The sequence below is a fragment of the Haliotis cracherodii genome, unplaced genomic scaffold (genome assembly GCF_022045235.1).
Source record: "Haliotis cracherodii isolate W230 unplaced genomic scaffold, xgHalCrac1.p SCAF_9, whole genome shotgun sequence".
Classification (NCBI taxonomy): Eukaryota; Metazoa; Mollusca; class Gastropoda; order Lepetellida; family Haliotidae; genus Haliotis; species Haliotis cracherodii.
The window spans coordinates 51551775-51572965 of NW_027266343.1; the positions used below are offsets into that span (position 1 = coordinate 51551775).

General features: G+C 38.0%; 1 protein-coding gene across 4 annotated transcripts; it reads right to left on the reverse strand.

The window, feature by feature from the left end:
* Positions 1–3999: 3999 nt before the first annotated feature.
* On the reverse strand, positions 4000–19303 carry LOC139453122 (poly(U)-binding-splicing factor PUF60-like). Of its 4 annotated transcripts, none has more exons than XM_071234751.1 (13): positions 19220–19303; positions 17547–17613; positions 13750–13952; positions 13200–13258; positions 12695–12908; positions 11167–11294; positions 10654–10725; positions 10308–10410; positions 10045–10176; positions 9602–9827; positions 8479–8675; positions 7416–7605; positions 4000–5143 (listed from the first exon to the last, which is right to left on the reverse strand). In XM_071234751.1, the coding sequence occupies exons 1-13, from the start codon at positions 19301–19303 to the stop codon at positions 5034–5036; spliced, it is 1785 nt and encodes a 594-aa protein (XP_071090852.1). In that variant the 3' UTR covers positions 4000–5033. The 4 variants fall into 4 exon arrangements, with proteins under 4 accessions (XP_071090852.1, XP_071090851.1, XP_071090854.1 ...); XM_071234750.1 differs by having other exon boundaries at positions 12692–12908; XM_071234753.1 differs by lacking the exon at positions 19220–19303 and adding an exon at positions 14305–14421 and having other exon boundaries at positions 12692–12908.
* Positions 19304–21191: the final 1888 nt, after the last annotated feature.

Consider the following 21191-nt stretch of genomic DNA (forward strand, 5'->3'; position numbering starts at 1 on the left):
CTATATTTAGGCATGTATCAATATTCATGCGCAACCAGATTTTGCAACCAGTTTCAGTTTGGTCTGTCAACGAGCGAAAGTTGTCATGTATTTACACTTGAATATATATTTAACGTGGGCAATAAATAAAATACCACACTCATTCTCGTTAGATACCATTTAGAAACAAGTGGTCTTTCTATGGTATCTGATCCAGCGAAAGCGAGGTCAGATATCATAGAAAGTCCACTCGTTTCGTAAAAATCGTATCCAACGAGAATGAGTGTGGTATTCTCTATTTATTACCCACGTGGTGAAGACACAGGTGGTAAGATACTAAATCCGTACGTCACACGTGTGTCGTACAAGGTTGACCTCGTTTTATTCGTTTTGATTAGATAACCGTGACCTCTGTCACAGCGGAACTACTTTTTTCATTCATAAAAATACCGCGAGCCGTTATTAAAACAAACAAGATGGTCACAAGCATCAAATTCGGTTTGCATTCTGTATTAGTTATGCATAGAGCTGCTACATACATTAGATAATCGAGCTAGATATCCATTTACAATGACCGACTACCGATCAATAGATCGAGGGTCCCCATGAGCGTGACGCACTCGACCACTTTCGCGACTTTCAATTTGATTTAACGTAAAAGGATAAGCGTGGTGAAATGAAGCGTATTTTGTGGCACTGTTTCGATCGAGAGTTGTTTGTTCACGATTGCACGACCAGATCACTCAAATTGAACCCCGGCAGTGCGAGTGACCCACTGATGGTCCGATATTCAAACCGCGGCGCTACTGTGACTTTTTAAATTTTCTTATAGGTACAAACAACATGGCGCTTGAATTACCATAAGCTGAGGAAATTCTTCCAAAAGGATCTTGAGTGTCGGTGCTGTTTTGTTTGCAAACAAAACTGCAGGCGCATATGCTGTTAATGTGTATACATAGAAATGCCAACTATGCCCATATTTGGGCATATATAAATATTCATGTGCAACCAGATTTGACAATCAGTTTCAGTTTGGTCCTTCAACGAACGAAAGATGTTATGTATTTACACTTAAAATATATTTAACGTGGGTAATAAATAAAATACCACACTCATTCTCGTTAGATACCATAGAAAGTTCACGAGTTTCGTAAAAATAGTATCTAACAAGAATGAGTGTAGTATTCTCTATGAATGTCACATCCAACGAACATTCAACCGATGTAGGGTGATTATTCTATTTAGTTCGAAGGTGTGGATGAATGTTCGCCGTTAGATGGGTTTGGGGATGAATGTTCGTGGTTAAGAGGGTAAATGTGGATGAATATTCGTGGTTAAATGGATGTACATTCGTGGATGGGTTGATAATGTGGATGAATATTCGTAGATAGAATGGGAAAATGTGGATGAATATTCGTGGTTAAATGGATGAATATTCGTGGTTCGTGGTTAAATGGATGAAAATGCGTGGATAGATTAAAAATGTGGGTGAATATTCTTGGATAGAATGGGAAAATGTGGATGAATATTCGTGGATAGATTGGAAAATGTGGATGAATATTCGTGGATAGATGGAAAAATGTGGATGAATATTCGTGGATAGATGGGAAAATGTAGATGAATATTCGTGGTTAGATAGATAAACGTGGATGAGTATTCGTGGTTAGGTGGGAAACTGTGGATGAATGTTCGTGGTAACGTCGGGGTTTGGTTATTAAATGGATGGATGGTTGTTGTTAAATGGAAATGTTTTGTTTCTAAGGGTGGATGTTCGTGGTTTCGGATGTTTGCGGTTGCGCAATATTTATTTGGTGTATAAACGTCCCTGTGTATAGTTAAATGAACATGTTTGTAGTTGGTCGTGTGTGCAATGTCAGTTTCATAAGGCTTGCCAACTGAGATAAACATGGATATCCCACTCAGATACAGTATACCGACTCCGAGCCGACCATTCCTTGAATTCTTGTAAGATGGATGACTTTTACATTTGGATAGATCAGTATTCTGAAAAGGTGGGAGAATGTTTGCAGTTGGATGGATCAGTATTAAGATGGATTATTGCAGTTGGATGGATCAGTGTGAAGATGGATGATTATTGCAGTTGGATGAATCAGTATTAAGACGGATGATTATTGCAGTTGGAGGGATCAGTATTAAGATGGATGATTAGTGCAGTTGGATGGATCAGTGTGAAGATGGATGATTATTGCAGTTGGATGGATCAGTATGAAGATGGGTGATTATTGCAGTTGGATGGATCAGTATTAAGATGGATGATTATTGCAGTTGGAGGGATCAGTATTAAGATGGATGATTAGTGCAGTTGGATGGATCAGTATTAAGATGGATGATTATTGCAGTTGGAGGGATCAGTATTAAGATGGATGATTAGTGCAGTTGGATGGATCAGTATTAAGATGGATGATTATTGCAGTTAGATGGATCAGTATGAAGATGGGTGATTATTGCAGTTAGATGGATCAGTATTAAGATGGATGATTATTGCAGTTGGATGGATCAGTATTAAGATGGATGATTATTGCAGTTGGAGGGATCAGTATTAAGATGGATGATTAGTGCAGTTGGATGGATCAGTATTAAGATGGATGATTATTGCAGTTGGATGGATCAGAAAAGATGGATGATTAGTACAGTTGGAGGGATCAGTATTAAGATGGATGATTAGTGCAGTTGGATGGATCAGTATTAAGATGGATGATTATTGCAGTTGGATGGATCAGTTTTAAGATGGATGATTATTGCAGTTGGTTGGATTAGTAATCTGATAAGATGGATGAATGGTCGTAATGAGACTTATGAATATGTGTGGCTGTGTGAATGTTTGGTTGAATAGAAGAATGTTCCTGGTTAGACAGGTGAACCGTCTTCGGTCGAAACTTTGTTTTGTATTTTGTTCAATCCGTCAAGAGTAAAAGGCGAGGTGAAATGTAATAACATCGCTTCAGTTGTGTCACTTCTATAGCAACATGCATGCACGTGTACGTGTAGCTGATTGTACTAGTACGGACCAAATCCGTGTGCGTGCCTGCCTGTGTGTGCGTGCCTGCGCTTGTAATGCTCCGGACAAAAGCCGGTTTTATAGTGCTAGTTTTCACACTTCTTAGCCCTGCGTGCGTGCGTGCGTGCGTGCGTGCGTGCGTGCGAGAGAGAGAGAGACACACAGAGAGAGATATCTTTTTAACGTATGACGCGGCCGGGATCCAACCCCGGACCTCCCTCTCTCCGGGTGGACACTCTACCACGGAGGCGGTACCTCTGCAGAGAACCATGTGCTCAAGAGCATGGCAATCTCTAGGCATCTAACAAACAAAATCTGTTGAATCAGTGCACATGTGATATATAATAAGTCACACTTACACATTCTTTTAAACTGATCTGCTGTCCATGTCCTCTGCTACTTTGCTTTGTGCACCGGTAACCATAAGTGACCATTCAGTTTTTTCTCAATTTTCAAAGGGTGCTTACTTTAATAGACTTAACACTAGGTGATTCACGAGGTATAATGAAAAGATCATAATGAGCTACTAATATATGAGTGAGTGAGTATGGTTCTACGCCGCTTTTAGCAATATTCCAGCAATATCACGGCAGGGGACACCAGAAATGGGCTTCACACATTGTACCCATGTTGGGAATCGAACCTGGGTCTTTGGCATGACAAGCGAAGGCTTTAACCACTGGCTACCCATCCGCCCCTACTAATATATGAATCATAAAGTCACGCATTCAACAGGAAAAAAACAGCAAAATCAAATCAGTCCCCCGACAACACAATTAACTGTATAAGGAATTAATATTTGGGAAAAGGTGCTTCAATCTGGTTTACTTATACTTTGAATGTATTTTGTAATCAAATATTTTTTAGAACACACCCCACCAATTTTTCTGCTATATTGCAATGAACTTGTAATAAAGACATAATCCAGTTATTCTTTACTTCTTGTTGCAATAAGGGTTTCAACCTTCCATGTTTTCACAAAGACATAAGAAAATCAAACATAGTTTGCATCATGGTTTATTTACAAAATGTCAATATCAACATATTATACACCTTTTGAAGTCATTCTTTAAAATACGTATTTACACAAGTTGAATGTGAAATTAAGGCTGAAACAGAATCATTCACACGGACTGAATTGATGTACTCTTGATAAGAGAAATATACAATTCCTTCACGATACAAAACATAATACTTTGACATTACAAAAAATAACAACCAAATTGTGAGCCTTAGTTTTGAACATGTAGATGTTTTGAGGTAGATGGGCCCATCAAGGTAAGAATCCAATGTACCTTAAAAATATCTACATGATTCCTCTCAAGTGATGAAATGAACACATCTTTCTGAATACCTTTCTCAAGCAATTGAACAAAACTTAATACATCACAATTTCAAACTTTCAATTTTCACTTCATTAAAATCTTAAAACTTTAGCCGAGTTGAAAACAAACAAAATCTCATAATTTCTTTTCATATACATTATTTACACCTAGTTCATAATCTTATGGCAATTTTCATAACAGGAAACAATCAAATCAGTTGTACCAGATTTATACACATATCATTCACTCAAACTGGCAAGTCACACAATGAATAAAGCCACCATCACACAAATATTCATTCAATCACAAGTTGTTTAGAACCAGGCTATCAGCATTCACCCGTCTCCTTATCTGACTCTTGTTGCTTTAGGTCAAATCTTAAAGTTCTGAAAATGAAGCACCAAATTCTAGAATCGTATCAGCTGTGTTGTAGCATCAAAACATGCGAACTGTTAGCTAATTCCACATTCAAATTACACACTTCATATCAGTTTTAAGGATGGCATTTGTCAGGAAACATACACTTTCTGGTATTATTTCTGGAACAGCTCGCGCTGTGATATCCCTTGTGACGTAGTGCATACGGATGCCATTACACCAGCATTTGGGAGTACCTTGGCTTACTGACTTAAGGATAACTGAATGATACCGTCTTTCCATCATTCCAGCACTTTAGAGTCTCTGTTTTTCTCCATGTTTCCCTTAGGTTTTCAACCAGACAGATCTTGAGCTTCAAACATGTCAGGATCATACTTTTCTGCTCTCACAATTCTCCCACCAAAGAACCGACCATTTAGGGACTGAATGGCTCGTTCTAGACCTGAAATAACAATGTTTCAGAGGCTCATATCATGCGGGGCATAACAAGTAACCGACTTTGATAAAATTGTGTAGCTGCCAATTTCCCCAAACATTACAATTAGTATTTTGTTACCATCTTCCAGTCAGGATACCAAAGCTCAACAATTATGAATCATCCAAGGTACAATAAAGCCATGTGATTTCGGAACTCATTTGCAAGGATTATATTTGAAATTTTTACCTACGAGAGAAAATCCTCCCTGGTCTAAAAGCAATGAGATATTTTGGCGTGTGCTGAGACATCTTGTCTTCCCATAGTGGAAACTGTTTTTGATATTTGGTATTTGTGACTCAAATTATGTTGCAATTTACATTACTAGAATATACCGTATTCAACGTAATAAGCGACCACGGCGACATTTGCTTATATATTGGCTATTGAACAATCCCAATCAGCACCCCTTCCGAGTGATCAATGTACACAAGACTTATTTATTCGCATATAATATGCACTCATGTGTGTTATGCACCCTTAATTATGGGCATTTAATTCTGGAAAAATATATCTGTTGTATATAAACATTTCAGGCTGTCAGCATAAACCACGAAATTTATCTTTCAACTCTTTTTTTCCCCCACCAAAATAACATTCTAATAAGAGCCCCCTATTTCTAATTTTGAGAGCGCCCTGGGCGCTTATTACATCGAATACGGTAACATTAATTATTCCACTCTGAATACTTTAAAATATTGGCATTAGTGTCAACAACAAAATGCATTAGTATTAATATTTCTGTTCACTGTCTAGTTTAGGAGAAAATGCATTAATATTTATGTATTTCAGTTCATTGTGACTTAAGGAGGAATTATTTGCGAGAACAATAATAGATAAGGCAGGTTTACAGGCAACAGCTGTTCATTTCATTGCAAATTTCTAGGTTTTCGACACTGTTAAAATTTTAATTTAATATATCACAAGCGATGACATGAAATAGCAACAGTTGTAAATGGTGTTACAGTTTGTTGGCAAAAAATATATAATTTACATTCCTAATCCAGTGCTTTCATCATTTTCGCTGTCTTATTTCCGTCTGTAGTGTGTACTGTATCAAAGACAGGGTGTCTGACCATATCAAATGAAATCTTATCAATATGGACTTTTTTAATTAATTAGAAGTGACAGGTCATTATACACTGATTTTTGCTCCAGGTTCACCCTTTTGTTTAATTAGCAACAGTTAAGTCATTTATTTTCTGCAGAATGCGGCGTGTTTGCCATGTGCGGCAGCCAGAAAATGTTTATGAGCAACCAGTTGAAAAGTTTGTGACATTCACAATGTTTATGAGTTACATTTGAATGAATAAGTCTCAGTTTTCAAAAAATATGGACAAATCTGGAAGCAAACATACTGTATCATATTCTAAAAAATCTGGATCTTGCTGTTTGGCCATTAGAAATAGTTCAAAATTCGTAATTTATTAACTTATTAACGCAATACGACTTTTTCAATGTTTGTAGGTGAAAATGAGAGTGTCAATGCTGATAAAACTATTGAAAGATGTACGCGATTTTCAATCGCACTGAATTAGTGTTAATGCGATATCTGACAACTATGCACGAATATCAAGGAATCCCTGCATTTGACAACTTAATCTCTTAGGTTCTATTTGAATCACAGTAACTTTCCAAAATACAAATGGAGTGTTTTTGACAGCTGAATGGTATATTATTCGTATGAATTAAGGAATAAATCATATTTTAGTATTGCAGTTGCAAATTGTAACAAAGTCGTAAAATTTGGGCCAGTTGGCAAATAGGAAAATAGCTGTCTGCAGGTAAATGTTTATTTTCAGGGTCATAAAATGTTGTATGAGATTGTCAGCATTTGTGGAAGATGTCATACAGAAGTGTTTTGCAGACACAGTTTAAGGCTCTTGATGACCAAGAGAAATTTTTGCATGTTTTCTAGTATTTTTTACTTGAACTTTCCATTGAGTGATCATATTATCCTCACAGAACACACATATAAGAGTTAACAAATCTTTCATTAATCAGTACGTCTTCTCTCATTATCAAAAATCTAGTTGTGGGTTAACTTCCATCAATAACAGAATATGGAAGCAAAACTTAAACCATCTTGGGACCTGCAAATATTTTTTTTTAAACCAACATTGAAAGTGAGGGCTCAAAAATATCAGAGATAATAAAAACCCTGTAAGAGTTATTAAATTTCTGACACTGCAAGTATGTAACTGCAATTCTGACACTGTAAAAATACTGAAAATCTTACCATCCTGTGCGGTGAACTCCACAAAGATCTTGACAACAATTTCTGCATCTTCCTCTTCACTCTGTTTTTCCTGATAGATGATAACTCGGTTAACAACTCCGAACTTGCCACACTCCTCTGTCACCTCAGTCTCCAGCTCGTCATCGAGGTCCTCGGGGCCAACCATGTTCCTTAGCACCATCACACGGGCCTGCACGAACACATCATATATTAGTGAATGTGCAACTTTAAGATAAGCCATAAACTTTTCTTTTAACACAATATTCCAAACTAGAAAGTGTTTTTACTCGTAAAAACATATGTCTCCCCCCACTCCCCTAACCCCCATTCATTCGTTTACTTCACGTTAAACCCCATCTCTTCATTCCCACCCTCCATTACTAAATAACAGAGACAAAAATAGAACTCCTAGAAATTTCAAACAACTAATGGGGACCACTTCAGTGCTGGGTTAATGTGTATACAAAGTTTCGGTTTCTGAGTTATGGTCCGGAAACCAAGCTTACCCCCATTCATAGTCTATGTTCAACTTATCTCCATGGAAACGAGAAAAAATAAAAATGTCAAAAATCTCTAAATAGCAAAAGGCACCACTTCAGTGCTGGGTTAATGTGTATACACTGTTTCGCGAAAAAATATCAAACGGTTTCCGAGTTATGGTCCGGAAACCAAGCTTACCCCCATTCATAGTCTATGTTCAACTTATCTCCATGGAAACGAGAAAAAATAAAAATGTCAAAAATCTCTAAATAGCAAAAGGCACCACTTCAGTGCTGGGTTAATGTGTATACAAAGTTTCGCGAAAAAATATTAAACGGTTTCTGAGTTATGGTCCGGAAACGGTGGGAACGCCGACGCCGACGGGAACCTTGCCAAAAACAATGTCTCCCTCCATTCTGGGGGAGACATAATTAGACGGTTATTTTAAAGAAATGTAATCTCAGCACATAATTCTTTACCAGCCATATGAACATTCAAAGTCGAAGTCTCAAATTGCTTGAAAGAGTGAGTGGACTCTAAAACAATATCATATCTAAATCTGTGGTGATATATATGTATGTACCTGAGGTGCCCTCATCAGTTTCTGCATGACCATATGCCTGGCGTTACTGCCACTGATCTTCATGTTTTCTTGCTGAGCCAGACTCTGACTTGACTCGTCATCCAGCTTGTTCTGCTTTCCTTCCTTCTTCCCATTCTTCCCATCCTTCCCATCAGGTGCCATCGCTGACAAGGCGGAGGCAACAGATGCTGCTGTAGCTGGAAAGCAAAAGAAGATAATTAAAGCATCATTTATACTTTATGAGCAATTAGATTCATGAAGATCTGGGGTAGAATAGGTCTTCAGCAACCCAAGTTTGTCGTAAGAGGCGACTAACGGGATCGGTTGGTAAGACTCGCTGACTTGGTTGATGCATGTCATCGTATCCAAATGATGTCAATCACTGGATTGTCTGGTCCAGACTTGATTATTTACAGACCGCCATCATAACTGGAATATTGTGAGCGCGGCATTTAACAACAAACAAACAATTAGGAACAATTACTGAAATATCCAACATTTCACCCAAATGAAACCAACAGCAGTCTTTGTGGCATGACTTTGTTACAATGAGAATGTTACTGAGGCAGAGATCAGCAACCTCCTCTCCCCTACTTCATGATAACTTTCAAGAAACTCACTACTATTTCTGTGATTAGGCAAGCGGAAATGTTTCCTCGTAGAATCAGCAAAAGTTCAGCTATTCCATGTATGTGTAAGTATTCAGTACTGGGTCATAGTGTGATAGAAGTGACAATTACATACAATCAGCCAGGTGACACATTTTCACAACATTGGGTACAGGGTTCCTATTGGGCTTTCTTTGTTGTTATATTACAGCTACTTGAGGGGAGCCTGTAAATAACTGAGTATCAAAATAGACAATCCAGTATCAAAACAGACAATCCAGCAGCAAATATTGGTAGCAATGATTCACACAATTGGGGTAATAAGGACACCCCTTCAAACGAGACATGAAGTCTGATCGCCCAATCTATTAAGTCGCATCTTACGACCAGCATGGGTTGCTGGGGAGTAATTCTAACCCGGCATCCCCTGGTACTATTGTGCTAATTGGTACTTATTGATATTGATGAAGTGAACAGCAAGTAGGTTGTTTCTACACAGCTTGCATGCAACTTACCATGAGGATTGCTTGGTGCTGGCGGCGGTGGAGCAGGAATACTAGCAACGGAGGGCATACTGATAACAGTGGGTGGAGCAATTTGTGAGGGAGCAGACAAAACAGGAGCCTGCCCCAACACAGTAGGCATGGCTAGTCCAGCTGGGGGTATCACACCACCTCTATTCACATCAGGTGACCCCACACCATTTCCTAGTGTTGTTGGCATGGCCAGCCCTGGTGGAGCCTGAAACAAGAAGTGATGACAGAGATTAAAACAATGGCTTAGCATTACCATGACAAACTCATCAACTTCATAATCACATCAGCAATACCTCATTATCAAGGTTACTTTAGTTGCTCGTGAAGGAAAACTGTCAGAAAACCAACTGTTATCAGATAACTTCTGAAGTGTGAAGTCTCCAGCAAAAAAGGCTGTTAAAGATGAAACAAAGACAACTTACCAGGTTAACTGCAGCCTGCTGTGCATCTAATGCTGTGATTTTGGCAGTGACAGCGGCAGCTGCAACAGCAGCAGCTGTGGGCATGCTTCCAGGGCCTGATGGTGCCTGTAGAGCATCTGGGGGAGTGATAGCCTGAACAAAACAAAACAAAAAAATAAACATTGGGCTCATCGTTTTAAATCAAGTACTCCGATAAGTCAAAATGTAAAACCATCATCAATTATTCTTTTGAGAAAACATTTACCAAGGCTCAAAGGGCTTACCCGGCCAACTCGGAGAAACTGGCCACCGAGATCAAATAGGTTCATGGAGGAAACCGCATCTTGAGCTGCTTGGGGGGTGTCATACTCGATGAAGCCGTAACCTCTGACAAAGACAGAATTGTATAAATACAGGTTTCTGTGAAAAATGGTCTGTATGCACATCATTTTCTTTCTTTCAACGGATTTTTCTTTTTGAAAATGTTTCATTAGTTATACAAAACCAACATTTCTGCATACCAAGAAATGTCTTCAAATTAAGAAACTATTACAATAGTGACATAAGAATATGGATATATTCTTCTTGCAATGGAATATTTCGCCTCCAGAATAAAAAGTTGATACTTACTTGTGTTTTCCTGGTTTGGATCCATCTAGGGCTAGTTTACATGATTGAATACGACCAAAAGCTTCAAATACACTGGAACACAAACAGGCAATTAAATCTTAATATTCTCTCATCTCAGCAGCAATGTTGCAAGTGTCTGTCAACTTTCACTACAATCAAAATGAGACAAGAATCAATCCAAGCCTCACTTTATGAAAAATATCTGTTCAACAGGATTCAGGACAATTCAGCTAAAGAAATTAAGCTGGCCTAACTACAACTTTAATAACTGGAAAGAAAATCGGAGAAATCTACATGGGACAGGGATCTGATGCCATTCATCAATGGACTACTTCAAATGTTACTTAGCAGCCATAATGTTGTATAACTTTGGTTCAACTTCCAGAAGATTACCAACCATACAGAAAGTTCCAGTTTTCTAGCCCTGTATTGTTAGAAATCAATCACCCAAGCAGCAACACAAGGGAATTTTCTCAAACCTGCAATAACATCAGTGTTCTGCAAACAACCTACCTTTGGATGTCAGACTCGGATAAATCACTGTGTATTGATGCTACATATATCCTATTATAATTCTTGGCTTCTGCTGCTAACTGTTCAATGATTGGTTGAGCTTGTGGCATATTGCTGGGGCGTCCCACCTGAAACAATGTACACAAAATAACTATTAACATCAAAACATCCTTAACTGATGGTACACACCTTCCAACAACAAAACAGTCCCATACACAACTTAATTAAGCAGTTGAAAATGTCATACATGCAGGTGTGCAAATCATTAAATGGGAAAAAGGCTAGAACAGTATCTTACTGCAATACCAACTCTATATGGTAGGGAAAACATTAATGTTCATGATGAAAGAATGAATGAAACCTTGATATTTCAGTCTTAACAACCTTTCACACTGCAAAAATTGATTCAATTAATAGCTTGTATTATAACTTTTACATATACCAGGGCATATACCCTGAAGTTACATCATATTTTTAGGGAGGCCATCTTGACAAAAGAATATTGTAAACATAAGCTCAACAAAGAACTAATACTTGTTTTTAAGTTGTAGTTTGTGTTTTATAATAAAAAAACTCGTAGGTACGAAGTTTTTTTCTGAAACACTACACCCATTGCATTCCACCCTCAAGTGTCAGCTGGCTAATACATAGAGTTACCTCCCTTCAGCCAAATCTCTTGGCGCTCTTCGTCTTTGGACAGCTTCAGGTCTAATATTATCGCATGTAAAGATAATAAATTCGAGAGCATGGTTTATGGTAGATTAGCATACATTGTGATTATAGAACCAAAAATAGTCCTTCAAAATATCTCATTTTTCTAGCATTATATTGGTCAGAACTATGGGTAAGAAAACACAAAAGAACATACAGTCTAGTGAAGAATCAGCTGGATAGTGATATAAACAAAATAATTGTAATTGTTTGCCTTAATTATTATTCGCCTTAGTAGGACATACCCAAAAAGGTGGCCTTCAAGACACGTTTTTTCTCTTCAACAAAATTGAAAGAAAACACAAATGATGTGTTAAGAAAATAAATGATCAATTGTCAAATTATTTGAATACATTTCATCATTTTGTTGGTCTTGAAAGCAGGTAGAAAGATGCAGATTAATCAAACTATTCTAAAATAATGACAAACCTTAAAACTAATGCCAATTTCTTAGAATGCAGGACGTTTGCATATGTATTGATATACTTACTGGATTTCTTTAGTTCACAAAACCAAGCTTTTATTTGTAAACTAATTCAAAAAGCAACAAAACTACAGGTCAATTGATTTTGAAATCTGCCTCTTTGTGTGACTACATCATGTGTTTGCAAAACATTTCTCTAGATAACTGCTAGAGCCTCAAGAGCCTTATCCCCTTGAAACATTCTAAAAAAGTTGGAACTTTATTTATTTGAAAATGTTTTAGTCTAGATCTGGTGTGCAAACGCATGAAATGATTTTATCGAAGTGCCAAACTAAACCAGAGGGTATGTCCTTCTAAGGGAATATGAAGTATCACGGTCAAATATCAAGCCACCTTGATGTTGCGGCCTCCAATCATAACGCCATTCATCTGCTCTAAGGCTAGTTGGGCCGCTTCTGGAACGTCGTATTCGATAAATGCGAATCCCTTGTGTTTGTTGGTGATGGGGTCCCATGACAGATTGACGCTTTTGATGGGGCCGAACGGAAGAAAAGCTTGCTTGATGGTGTCTTCTTTTATCTCGAAGTTAATGCTGCCCACGTAAATCCTGAAAGACAATCAAATATTCTTTTAGACTTGTTCCAGTTTTACATACAAAGCACAGATAAATCCACTGGAGGGTCTGATCTTAAACCTTACAACCTACTATTAAAAAAACACTAAATTCAGACTTTGAACTAGTTGTTGAAGTTGCAACTGCAAGAATAGGCTACAATATCAATTAAAATTAAACATTAAAATTTTTAAAGATCAAATTTATATATCCTAACTGCAGCGTGGTACATAGGAATTACTCATCCTCCTAAGTTTTGTATAGTAGTGATGAAGAAACCCATACCTGCACATTAGTGCTAAAGCTTGTTGTCTTTGAACAGTGTTCTGGAAATTCTGCATTTGCTGAAAACAAAATTGAACAGGTTGTCATACTTCATAACCAAAATAACAATAACATGGAAATATATATTGCGCTATATTGTCACACCAAACAGGAGCTTGCTCAAACCACTAACTTAGTATTGTTCTGTCAGCATGAAAACTGAAATTAATCACATAAGCACCAGGACACCTGAAAGCATGATTGTAAAAAATCTTCATGTCACATGTGATGTCTAGACGATTGACATGACAAGAATAGGGTTTACTTAATGCCGCACTGCGCAATATTTCAGCAATATGATGGCAGTCTGTAAATAATCAAGTCTGGACCAGACAATCCAGTAATTGACATCACAAGCACCGACCCCTGCAATTGGGATATGATGACCTGCATGAACCAAGTCTGTGAGCCTGTCCACCTGATCATGTGAGTCATCTCTTACGAGGGAACAGGGAACCTACACCAACATCCCACTGGGGTCATGTAATAAACTAAAACTAAAACGACTTACTTGTTGTTGATGAGCTATTGTCTGTTTGACAAGAACACTCTTAATGCTTTGCTCCATTGCATACTTCTTGGCTCTTGCTATGGAATCTTGTTGTGATGATCCTAATTTTGGCAGGCTGAAGGGTTTCATCTCTCTCTTCGCACCCGGACCCTCCAGAACAGACCCTGTCTGGTCCGCTTGAGGAGCAAACAGCTCATCATCATCTGTGGCAATAATATACTAGTAAGTCAAAGTCAACAACTTGAAGCCTATCCATGTCTGTCTTACCAACAAACCTGGCTTCATACATTCCGTCAGAAATTTGGATACTGAACACAACTAAAACTAACTCAAGACTAAAACCAAATCTCACCCGTCCTGCTACACCCAAATTCTCAACCAAATCAAGTCCCTTTTCTCAATTTGAAAGTCAACGAGCGGCAAAGTTGAATGCAATGTGTAAAGACAGACACGATGGCTTCCTGAATCAACCAAGGAATAGAGGTAGACAAGGTTAAAACCCAGAAACAAGTGACAATTTGATGAAAAAGCTGTACTTCACATAAACATGTTTACCGCAGTTAACGTGGTGTATGCTAGGCCTCTGTTTTTGCCCTACTAGTGGGCTGAGGGGCCTGATCAGGGACAGAAGCTGTCATTAACCTGGCTCATAGGTGACGACACTTAGTGCTTCTAAACCAGTATGAAAAACATAGAAACAGAAGAGAAAGAAATCATTAGTAATTGGCATATAGGAGTCTTCTTGCACATCATCTGGAACTGAACGTCTCGCCTGGAACAGAAAGCAAGAGTTTGGCATACATGGGCCTACAGCCCGAAAAGGAACCAGCACTACTTGTGTAAAAGCTTTGGATTCATAACCAGACATTGTGTCAAAGGTCTGCGACTAGCCTAACCTCTTCTGATGGAAATTAGTGACAAAATTCAATCTGCCAATATAAAATCACAATTATTACCTGGACACTGACATTAAGCTTTCTGTAGTTGCACTACAGGTGCAAAAACTACCACAGAGTTTGAGTTTTGATTTCCCTTTCTCACTACACAGGACTCAGGGCAAGAACTATCCCAGGGGCATAGCATCATGTATTAGAACCAAGGATCTTAAGGTTTTACCTCCTAAACTTGACTTTAAAAACTTCAAGTAGAAAAGCAAATGGCCAAACTGATCTGAAATCCTACATGCAACAAGTGTGTACCACAAAAAGCTCAGAAAAAAGTTCCAAAACCTATTCCATTTCTGAGACAACATCTCCAGAACAACAGGAAAGATGACTGCATGCTGAATTACCCAACTTCACTAGAATCAAAACTGACTGGGAACTGACAAATAATGAGATTGCAAAGAATGCCTACATCATTGAAATGAGTCTTATGCCACAAAACCATTATCACTGAGCTATTACAAAATGTCATGGCAATCTGTCCATATGTATAATATACAGATTACCCACCATGCCCATAAGTAAACAAACATAAGATACACTCACATAACACTAGAAAACATTAAGAAAATATTCTCAACATGTTACTTAGTGTAGCAAAGTGTTTTGTTGAGTGGCTTGATTGCATAACACCCATTTAACAATGCTTGAGCAAGGATGAGAACAGAGTTGGTTGTCGAGAATCTCGTCTTCTATCTGTAAAATAAAATAATAGTCATCGCTTCTACAAATTCATAACATCAAGTCGGTTGCACTTAGGATGACGTCATGAGTATTCTACTTTCAATGAATAGCATCTGAAATTGAGAACATTTTAAGAGTGTGAAACAAATTAAAGGATATTCACATTATGACATACAAATTAAAAATGAGAACTTTCTTAAAATGTCCTCAATTGCAGCATTATTAATTTTAAATATTTAATACTAAGGAAACTTCAAGACAATGTGCTTGCAAAACATCTGTTACTAGTACAAGCATCATACCCACAAACTAATAACTTTGGTTCACAGAAAACATTTGTACCCCAATTTCAACATAGAGTATACACACAATAAACAGGAGGGTTTTCCCCATTGAGAACCTAAACAATGTCAACTTGTTATTGTGCTTGATGTAACCATTTCATAGCCAATCGGATGGCCTTGCAGCTCATCAGACACGTTTCACGCGGAGACAGCCTCTGTATTATGTCCACACGCTCCTGTTGAAAACACAGAGACAGAGAAAGGGACAGCATTAGATCACTGCCTACTTAGCAGCTTCGGGCTACCTAACAATATATGTCTACTGATCATTCATTTCTCTTGATCATATTCAAGATCTCAAAACATTTTTTGGAAAACAATAGAAGACAATTGTTTGTGTTTAATGACAACGAATCAGGTTATGTTTAATACGCATGTCTAGTTTTTTTTCAAACTTTTCTTTTTCAAATAAGTGAAGAACCTTTGAGGAAAGAAGTGCTGAGTTTGAGATTAGATAACATGAAGTAGCTGTATGATTAATCAGAATGACGCTGAGGGCCGTTGGCAGTTGATTCCGGCATTCACTACTCAGTATGAGTCAGTAGGTTATCATGTGGATGGAATTCTCGGGTCCCCCATTTTCTTACATCAATATTTCTGACGCTGAAAATACATGGAGAGAAAGAGGCATATGTCACTGGGACAACAATTCAAAGTATTCAGTGGACAGACAAGAAAGCAGTCTTTGACGCATTTCAACAAGTGAAAATGTGCCCAGCATTTTTTCTGATATTTCAAATACACACCAAGGATATTTATCAAGTCAGAAAAGCACCTTTGGGTTCATGGAAATATATATGCACAGAATTCTTCTAAGAAATGTCAGTCATGTTGATATTCTTAACATTTGTAAACAGATACACAGCATGATCAGAAATGCTTCTCTGTATATTGCAAGTTATCCTGGACGCTTTCAACAGGCAGAGTAGTCTCCCTTTGAGTACTTCTTGGAATCCTGAGGATCATACAAAACACAGGAAGAGCATAGATTTTAGCTGTTGTCTCTCATGAAAACTGCACACCACACAAAACTGACTACATACTAAATACCATGACTGAATATTATGTATTTCTAAGTTCAGAAAGAAATGTGTCATGCAAACAAATTTGCGATGCTATGTGACGTAGCGTAACATAATAGAGTTACACACCATGTTTCAGTATCTTTCGTCATCAGAAACAACTTAACTAATACTGAGTAGTCTTAGTTGTTAAAAACAGTGAATGGTCAACAATTGTCGTAAGTGGGCAAAACACTGACTCCCTATTAGTCATGCCGACAATTAGAATTTTGAACAGGTGGAAGTTCAGATTTTTAATATTTCCTTCTTACTGGTACAAACTCATGCAAGCACATCCAATAACTGACTACATTGGCAGTTTCCTTTTAGTTGTTCTAATACATCCTATAAGCTACACCTGGGAAACTTGGGGAAATCTTGGAATCAGGTTAACTGAAAATATAGAAGGTAAAGTAGAGACAAAAGCACAGGTTCATCAACCTATACCACACTTTGGGTCATTTTCATTCCATGAGTAATGATGCATCGTTTCACATTTATTTTGAGGTTGCTGTACAATACATTAATATTTAAGAAAACATTTGCAAACATCTGTGTTTACAAGCAGATGTTTCTGCTGTTGTGGAAATATTTTCAAGAAAATAACATGCAACATACATATCAATTATTGACAAAACTAAGTTGCAGCTCTTGGATAAACTTTGCTACAGTGTAGACAGGATAACATTGTGATGTTCCTATTGTATTCCAACTGTAGCTCCATCTAACCAAAGCAGGCTAAAGGAAATGAATGCAGTGTATACCTCTTTCAACCTTCATCTTCTTAAAAGCTGGTTCACCGTCAGGACCTCCCAACACTGGTGCGGGAGCCTGAAAACATCAACAAGGTGATCAGGTATTTTGGAATTTTGCTAATTACAACCTGATACTTAACAAAACATCCCATCTGCAAAACAGTGAACATTCACGACAATAACAGTTAAACCTTTAACAGTGTTTGAAATTAAACAAAGTAAAGGGGTTGTGGTCATGGCCGCAATGTTAAAAGGAAACATATAATGGGTCCTTAGATGGTAAATACTTCATGAAAAGCTCAGTTTATAAATGTCCATGTATGAACACCATGATGATGTGAATCCAAATGAGATTGAGAAAATCATAGGAGAATATTAATGAACTGAAATATTTGCTCTTTGTGGATGCTATGTATGATATATACATACACACTTACTTTCCTTTTATGGTGTAATAAATACTACATATAAGTAGATCTGCAATTTTTTGGAGTGCCAAAAAAATTTAGGAATACAATAAAACTTAACAATAAATGTGTCTCTTACCAATATATCATGGAAAAAGTATGTGTCACCATGTGTGTGTGTAGATTGTTATCAATTTGTTCAGTACCCCTTAATTATGAGGGTGGGAAAGTCTATCACTGCATGTAAGTGTTGAGAATTATTTCAAAACATATTATGTTAGTGATCGATTTTGGTTGGTATCCTTAATCACCATCTTCAGATCTGGATCTGCTCCGAGGCCAATATTTGCCCCCAAGTCTGCAGCAAATGTCACTAAAAACGCTTCTGAACTTCCAATTTCATGTTTAGTGAGTATGGTTTTACGCCGCTTTTAGCAATATTCCAGCAATATCACGGCGAGGGACACCAGAAATAGGCTTCACACATTGTACCCATGTCAGGAATCTAACCCGGGTCTTCCGCGTGACGATCGAACGCTCTAACCACTAGGCTACCCGACCGCCCCCAATTTCATGTTTAAACATAATGTGACAGCTTTGTAAAGATGTCTTGTATTTCACTGAGAACAGGGTCAATAAAGAGGCTTCATTGTTTCGATATAAATTAATGCATCAATTCGTCAATTTCGAAAATAAGAGCTCACAAAGCCAATTGTCAACTAAATAATGACTGTTCGCCAGTCATTGGCACTTTGTTTGGAATCCTACATAAATTCCCCACATAATATTAATAATCATGCCTTGGACAGAAATGATGCTAGATTCCATGCCTCAGACTCTACACAACTAAGCCACAGAAATTCTTAGGCCTGGGAGAAGACCAGAAGCAAAAACCTTTCTATGGTGCCAACTGCGCATGTTTAAACTTGCAATAGGCCTAGTTAGGCTAAAGATTTTTTACTTTGACTAAACCCCGAAGCCAAAGCTGCAAACGCAATGCGTTTTAAACAACTAATAACAAGAATAGAGAACTAGTGACATGTTTTATTCAAGAATGTCAGCGTACAATTACAAAATACGGTCAATATATAGGCCTACGTGTGGACGCGACGTACAATGAGCGAAGCATGTGCGCAGACAAACCAAAATGGCTGCCGTAAAATTTTGAAAAACGAAGCCGGGAAAATGATCAGCATTAAAGAGAAACATGCGACTAATGCATTTGAAAATATAATATTCTGATTCTTGAGTATCTTAATATCAATGTTACAATACCTGATCGGCAACGTCGCCATTAACTGGCTCCGCTAACATATCAACTCCTGGAGCAGGAACGGCCATCCTGCCTTGATCGATCATCTGCGCGCATGGGTTAATGCAAAGAACGAACTGTGAGGTGGAATCGGATTCAATTTCGCGTCGCAAAAGCTTCGGGGAAATACGAACTGTGATAATAAGAAAATCAACACATATTATAATTTAGACGCATGGAATTTACTATATGGTTTGATAACTAACAATGTCGAGAATAATATGAATTAAAAGTCATACGGTGGCTGCCTGTTACGACACAGTTTTGGCTTGAACACCACGGATTTATAACGTTGTTCAATTTGAAAATTACAAGACTGGGAGTTGGTCTGTATTTGAAAAGCATAGCGTATTGTATGTAAATTACTCTCCAGTTACTGAATCACTGCCACGTAATTCCTAAGGGAATATGATACTCGATATTTAATCTTCTGATCAATATGAAAATTGGACTTTGGGGTAGTATTTACTCGTTCCGGTGAATACCCCGGTTTCGATTCCGCAAATTGGTGATGTCTTATTTTCACGAGCCTTGCTATTTATAAACTATTGCTAAAAGAGGTATAAAACCCATATAATTCTGTTAGTTGTTCCTTGCTTTGAAAAATGAAGTTGAAAAGATTGCTTATGTCATCTAAAACAAAACTTGTTTACCATAGAAAGAGTAGTTCGTGTTTCCATCTCTCAGAGCAATACATGTACTAACATGGTCCCTATTACACCAAGCTTGTCGTAAGAGGCGACTAAAATGGATCGGGTGTTCAAGCTCGGTGACTGAACGAGTGTTGTTTTACACCGCAGTTCGTAATATTACAGTTATATCACGTCTGTAGATTATCGAGTCCTTGGAGGGTCACGCCAGTGGTTGACAGCATCAGAACTGCTCCGCCCACATTGTGCTGGGACACAATCAGAAACGGTGACCAATCGATTCTCATTTTACTGGGCGCTAGGCAGTGTCTGAAACTCAGCAGAGTAAACAGAGAACCTTAAGGGACAACACATTTAAAACAAACAAAACTGTAGGCCCAGTGGAAAAAACAAACTGTAGGCCCAGTGGATAACGGTAGGCGTTTTAGCTAAAGTAGGGAGGCACTCTTGCAATATAAATTACAAGACACAACCAATCAACCAGAATCTTTTACTGCTATCACATCCAGTTCCCAGAGTCTCGGTGGTGATAGATGAAGCCTATATTTATCAGGAAATTATCAGCTTGAAAAACATCTTTGCGACTACATGTCATACACTATTTGAATGGTCTAATCGTACTGTTTATAAATATGAAAGTTATTTGTCACATTACTTAAATAATGCTAAATAAATAATTACTTAGATAAACTATTTTCTAAAAACTATCAGCGCGAGAACAAATCTGTCGGCCTCGGGCCTACGGGCCGATGTCTATTTCGAACACTGGTGCTTGGACAATATTCTCAATTGGAATGCCTACACTGGTGCACTGGTGATGCGCTAGCTAGCTGATTTATAAAAAAATGGTGTTTAATGTCGTGTTCATACTAGGCCACTGACACAGCGACGTACGAGGGGCGTTCAATAAGTTTTGCAACTTCAATATATGACCAAGTCGCAGAATATCTTTTGCACTTTTATTTTTCAATATAATCTCCATTCACCTCAATACATTTATTCCATTTGTCCTTCAAGCTTTTAATACCACTTTTATAAAAGTCCGCTGATTGGCCCTCTAACCACGCCTCTGTGGCAGCCTTTATGTCCTCGTCATCCTGGAAGCGTCTTCCACGTAGGGCCGATTTCATAAATTTTGCCGGAACAGGAAAAAGTCAGTGGGGGCTAAGTCTGGGTTCGAACAGTTAAATCACCCACCCTACAGCCCAGACTTAGCCTACAGCCCAGATATTCTGCGACTTGGTCTTAAATTGAAGTTGCAAATATTGAACGCCCCTCGTACATG